Source organism: Myotis lucifugus, unplaced genomic scaffold (genome assembly GCF_000147115.1).
Source record: "Myotis lucifugus unplaced genomic scaffold, Myoluc2.0 scaffold_3786, whole genome shotgun sequence".
Lineage (NCBI taxonomy): Eukaryota > Metazoa > Chordata > Mammalia > Chiroptera > Vespertilionidae > Myotis > Myotis lucifugus.
In genome coordinates, this window is record NW_005874834.1 from 7,971 (window position 1) to 14,112 (window position 6,142).

General features: G+C 39.7%; 1 protein-coding gene across 1 annotated transcript; it reads left to right on the top strand.

The window, feature by feature from the left end:
• The first annotated feature begins 858 nt into the window (after positions 1–858).
• LOC102428067 (RNA-binding motif protein, X chromosome-like) lies at positions 859–2,143 on the top strand. The gene is given in 1 exon segment (XM_014450791.2): positions 859–2,143. A coding segment is annotated over 1 exon segment (1,176 nt). The 5' UTR covers positions 859–901; the 3' UTR covers positions 2,078–2,143.
• The last annotated feature ends 3,999 nt before the right edge of the window (positions 2,144–6,142 follow it).

The window sequence follows — 6,142 nt, forward strand, 5'->3', positions numbered from 1 at the left end:
ATCCCTTTCTTTTCTACTTCTTTCCCCATTTTGTCTGTTCTCCTCTCTCTTCCAGTACCCGATTATTGCCAGAAGAGAACAAAATTGGGAACTGGACTGTGAAGAAAGTGAATTTTTTTCCAGGCTTTTCTTTTGTCTCTCATTTCTCCTCTTTCTCTTCCCTCTGCACTCTTCAACTATCAAAAAGAACTAAAAATATCATACTTACAATTGAATAAAGAATACCTAGGAATAAATTTAACCAAGGAGGTCATCGATCTCTACTTAGAAACTTAAAACACATTTGGAAGAAAGAAATGATAAGACATGAAGAAGATACAAATAAATGGAAACATACTGTGCTCAGGAAAAATTAACATCATTAAAATGTTCATACTACCCAAAGCAATCTATAGTTTCAACACAATTCTTATCAAAATACCAATTGCATTTTTCACAGAACTAGAACAAATAATTCAGATATTTACTATAGTATATGGAATTCCAAAGACACTGAATAACCACAACAATCTTGAGAAAGAGGAACAAAGTTGGAGGTATCACACTACTTGAGATCAAACTATACTACAAGGCTATAGTAATCGAAACAGCATGGATAAAAAAGCTCTGGTACAACAGAACTTGGCTGGAGATCCTGGCTAGAGAACCTGGCTAGGCTGCTGATCAACTGAATGCTGTGTCTGTGTCATTCCTTCTCCGTCGACTCCATCCACACCTTTAGGAACTCCTGCACCTGCTGGGGTTGGACCCCAACATATGGTGCAGTCGTTCCTGCAGGTTCTCTCTTCAGTCTTCGGATCCAGTGGCCCTCCTTGTGCTGAGCAGCTAGGAAGCCCCAGTCAGCGAGCTCATAGGAGCTTGAAACCGTCGTCACCCTTCCGACTCTTACCAGGAGGGAAACATGGTTGAAGCTGATCGCCCAGGAAAGCTCTTCATTGGTGGCCTCAATACAGAAACAAATGAGAAAGCCCTTGAAGCTGTATTTGGCAAATATGGACGGATAGTGGAAGTACTCTTGATGAAAGATCGTGAAACCAACAAATCGAGAGGATTTGCTTTTGTCACCTTTGAAAGCCCAGCAGATGCTAAGGATGCAGCCAGAGATATGAATGGAAAGTCCTTAGATGGAAAAGCCATCAAGGTAGAACAAGCCACCAAACCATCATTTGAAACTGGTAGGCATGGACCACCTCCACCTCCAAGAAGCAGAAGCCCTCCAAGGGGTCTTAGAGGTGGAAGAGGAGGAAGTGGAGGAACCAGGGGACCTCCCTCATGTGGAGGGCACATGGATGATGGTGGCTATTCCATGAATTTTAACATGAGTTCTTCCAGGGGACCATTTCCAGTAAAAAGAGGACCACCACCGAGAAGTGGGGGTCCTCCTGCTAAAAGATCTGCTCCTTCAGGACCAGTTCGCAGCAGCAGTGGAATGGGAGGAAGAGCTCCTGTATCTCGTGGAAGAGATAGTTATGGAGGCCCACCTCGAAGGGAACCCCTGCCTTCCCGTAGAGATGTTTATTTGTCCCCAAGAGATGATGGATATTCTACTAAAGACAGCTACTCAAGTAGAGATTACCCAAGCTCCCGTGATACAAGAGATTATGCTTCACCACCAAGAGATTATACTTATTGTGATTATGGTCATTCCAGTTCACGTGATGACTATCCATCAAGAGGCTATAGTGATAGAGATGGCTATGGTCGTGATCGTGACTATCCAGATCATCCAAGTGGTGGTTTCCACAGGAATTCATATGACAGTTAAGGTAACTCACGTAGTGCTCCACCTACACAAGGGCCCCCACCATCTTATGGTGGAAGCAGTCGCTATGATGATTACAGCAGCTCACGTGACGGATATGGTGGAAGTCGAGACAGTTACTCAAGCAGCCGAAGTGACCTCTACTCAAGTGGTCGTGATTGGGTTGGCAGACAAGAAAGAGGGCTTCCCCCTTCTATGGAAAGGGGGTACCCTTCTCCACGTGATTCCTACAGCAGTTCAAGCCGCAGAGCACCCAGGGGTGGTGGCCGTGGAGGAAGCCAATCTGATAGAGGGGGAGGCAGAAGCAGATATTAAAAACAAAACTTTGGACCAAAATCCCTGTTCAAAGAAACGAACAGAAAGTGGAACCTATTCTGTCATAACTACTAAAAGGAAAAATTGTGTTACATTTTTAAAATTTCCTGTTAAGTTCCCCCTTCATAATTTTTATGTTTTTGTGAGGAAAAAAGTAAAACATGTTTGAAAAAAAAATAGATCAATATCCTTAAGTATCTGATGTTTTCTATGTGTCTTTTCCTGATCCCTTTCTCCCTCAGAAAATACATGATCTGGAAAATTATGCCATTTCTTGCTTTCTTTATAGCTTAGTCTGTATCTATCTATCTGTCTATCTATCTATCTATCTATCTATCTATCTACCTATCTATCTATCATCATCTATCCACTTATCTATCTACCCATCCATCCATCTAGATTCCTAAAAAGTAGATTTTTTTTGGCCAAGGTAATAAAGATATTTCTTGTATATTTTAACAAAAGTTTTAAGATTTTGCCATTCATATTTAAGTTCTCAAACTCTTGATTTTTGAGCGTGACATGAGTGGAGGGACTCAGTTGTATTTTTCTCTGATTAATGTAATCAATGTATTAAGTAGTAACCTGTCCTATTTGATCCATACTGTTGGTTCTACCATATAACAAATTCCCTTAGTTGTATGTGTTTGTTTTAGTGTTTGCTATTCTATTACATGAACCTGTTTGCCTGTTTCCTGGGCTGATACCACATCACCTATGATTAATTTTTGATATGCCAAGTCATGTCACTTTATTCTTCTTTTTCAGAAGTATCTTGTCTCTTCCATAAAAAATTTAAAATCAGCTTCCCAGGAAACACTGTGTTGGGATTTTGATTGAAATTACATTTATTCTGTTTTTTAATGATATGTCTTCTGTTTCATAAATCTCTATGTATCTCCATGTATTTCAATTTTCTTTGGTGCTTTTCAGAAGTCTTATTACTTTCCACATGAAGAGCATTTTTTGTTGTTGTTAGATTGGCTTCTTCTGAACAGCTGCTTTCCTTTGGGTGTCTGGAATTTTGGCATGTGCCAGGCAGATGATGCCGATACCACCGGCCCCCAATAAAACTTTGGACACTGAGGCTCTAATGAGCTTCCCTAATGGATAAAATTTTATGCATTTTCCCACAGCTTTCAGTTGCTGAAAAAATTAAGCATGCCTGTGTGATTCCTTGTGTGATGCTTGGAAACTTGTACCTGATTTTCTGTTTTGTATCCATTCACTACAATAAATCATAGCTATAAATATGATTCTATACCGAGTCATGTGAATCTTCCTAGTGAATAACCTAGTGGGCAGGTTTTGGGGACCACTGACACAGGAAATGTCCCCTGTCCCCTTTTTGTTATATGGAAGAGTTAGTGTAATATTGGAATTATTATTATAGCATACTAAGAAGCTAGAAAAATTCCAGGACAAACGGAATAGGGAAACTAAGACAGAGAGTTAAACAGCAGTTTGCAGCCATCTAGTAAATCCTATCTTCCCTAAACCAAGGAGACTTGTGAGTAAATGGTTTGTACTTCTTCTCCCCAACCAGAGGGTAAATAGCTGAAATCACCCTACTCAGGGAGACAGATAACAGAAATCCAATTAGTGCTGTTTGCCAACCACACCCAAGGACAGACAAATTGAGACTAAATTTCATTTTGGTACATCAGCATAAAGCTGATGAATATTCTATTGATCAGACCCCTAAGACCTTCCCTAAATGCCCAGCCTTTAAAACCCCTGAAAATGAAGGTCCCAGTGCACTCTCTCCAGGGAGCATGCCAGTGCTAGTCCCTTCCCCCTCTCACTCCTCCACAGGCACACATTCCCTAACCTCTAAGAGACCCCATAAGACTTGCAACTAGGGGTGAAATGGTTCTTGTTTCACTGTCCTGAGTATGTTTTTGCTGTGGCAAATAAATTCTTTTCTATAAAAAAAAAAAAGCTCTGGTACATTTACACAATGACATACAACGTGGCTGTAAAAAAGAATGAAATTTTACCTTTTGTGACAGCATGGGTGGACCTGGAGATTATTATGCTAAGTGAAATAAGCCAGTCAGAGAAGGACAAATACCACATGATCTCACTTATATGTAGAATCTAATGAACAAAATAAACTGACAAACTAAATAGAAACAGAGGTATGTATACATGGAAACAGACTGACAGCTGTTAGAGGGGTAGGTGAGGGGAGAACTGGATGAAAGTGAAGGGACTAGCCAAATAACATATATGCAAAACTCATAGACAAAGACAGCAGTGTGTTGATGGCCAGAGGGAAGGGAATATGGGGACTGGGTAGAGGTGGACAATGAGTGGGGGGAGGGGGGGTTATGGAGACATCTGTAATAGTGTCAACACTAAATATAAAGTAAAAAAAAACAACAACATGGTAATGACATAAAAACAGACACACAGATCAATGGAACAGAATAGCCCAGAAATAAACCCACACATATATGGTCAATTAATCTATGATGAAGGAGGCAAGAATATACAACGGGGTGAAAATAGTCTATTCAATAAACGGTGTAGGGAAAATTGGACATGCAAAAAATGAAACTAGACCACCTTCTTACACCATATACAAGAATAAACTCAAAATGAATTAAAGACTTAAATATAAGACTCAAAACCATAAAACTCCTAGAAGAAAACATGGGCAGTAAACTTTCTGACATTGCTTTTGGTAATATTTTTTTCTGATATATCTCCTGGGGCAAGGAAACAAAAGAAAAAATAAACAAATGGGACTATATCAAACTAGAGTTTTTGATCAATAATAATAAACCAAATCATCAACACAATGAAAAGTTAACCTACTGAATGGGAGAAAATATTACCCAATGATACATCTGATAAAGGGTTAATATCTAAAATTTATAAAGAACTCATACAAATCAACAACAAAAAATCCCCAGACAATCCAATTAAAAATAGTCAAAGACCTGAATAGACACTTCTCCAAAGAGGACATACAAATGGCCTGTAGGCATATGAAAATACACTTAATTTCAGTAATCATCAGATAAATGCAAATTAAAACCACAATGAGATATCACCTCACACCTGTCAGAATGGCTATCATCAATAAGTCAACAAACAACAAATGTTGGTGATGATGTGGAGAAAAGGGACCCCTCATGTACAGGTGTTAGGTGGTACCTCATTGTTGTTTTAATTTGCATCTCTCTGGTAATTAGTGACTTTGTGTTTTTTGTTTTTTTCATTTGACTCTTGGCCATTTGTATGTCCTCTTTAGAGAAGTATCTATTCAGGTCTTCTGCCCATTTAAAAAAATATAGTTTTTATTGATTTTTATAGAGAGGAAGGGTGAGGGATAGAGAGATAGAAACACCAATGAGAGAGAAACACTGATGGGCTGCCTCCTGCATGCCCCCTACTGGGGATTGAGCCCACAACCTGGGCATGTTCCCTGACCAGGGATTGAACCACTGGTTACCTCCTGGTTCATGGGTCGACACTCAACCACAGAACCACCAGCGGACATCTGCCCATTTTTTAATTGGATTGTTTGTCTTTCTTTTGTTGAGTTGTATGAGTGTTACAGGATTACAGGGCAGAAGAAATAGGGAAACTGAGACAGAAAAGTTAAAACAAGGCCAAATAGTGTGGGCAATTAGCAGCCAGCTTGTAACTAACAAACCATTATCTTTCCCAGCCAAGGACATGAGAGCAAATGGTTAAAAAACCTCCCTAATGAGAGAACGCAGAAAGGGAAGGGCAGTTTTACTCCCTAAGGAGAGAAGCCACCAGCCTCAAAGTTTGGCAAGATAAAGTTACCAGGTGCTTCTCATTTATATGAGAAAACAAGGATCAAGGTTGGGGACAGCCCTCTCCCACTGACTTAGGGGGCTTTCCTGTCCGGTAACACGTCTCTGGTGAGAGGTGCCTATAACATGAGTACTTTAGATATTTTGGAAATTAATCCATTATCAGCTATATCATTGGGTTCTCTTTTCATTTTGATGCTGGTTTAATTTTGCTACATGAGATGTCTGATATTACTGGCTATGTTTCTTCTAGGATTTTTATGGTTTACGA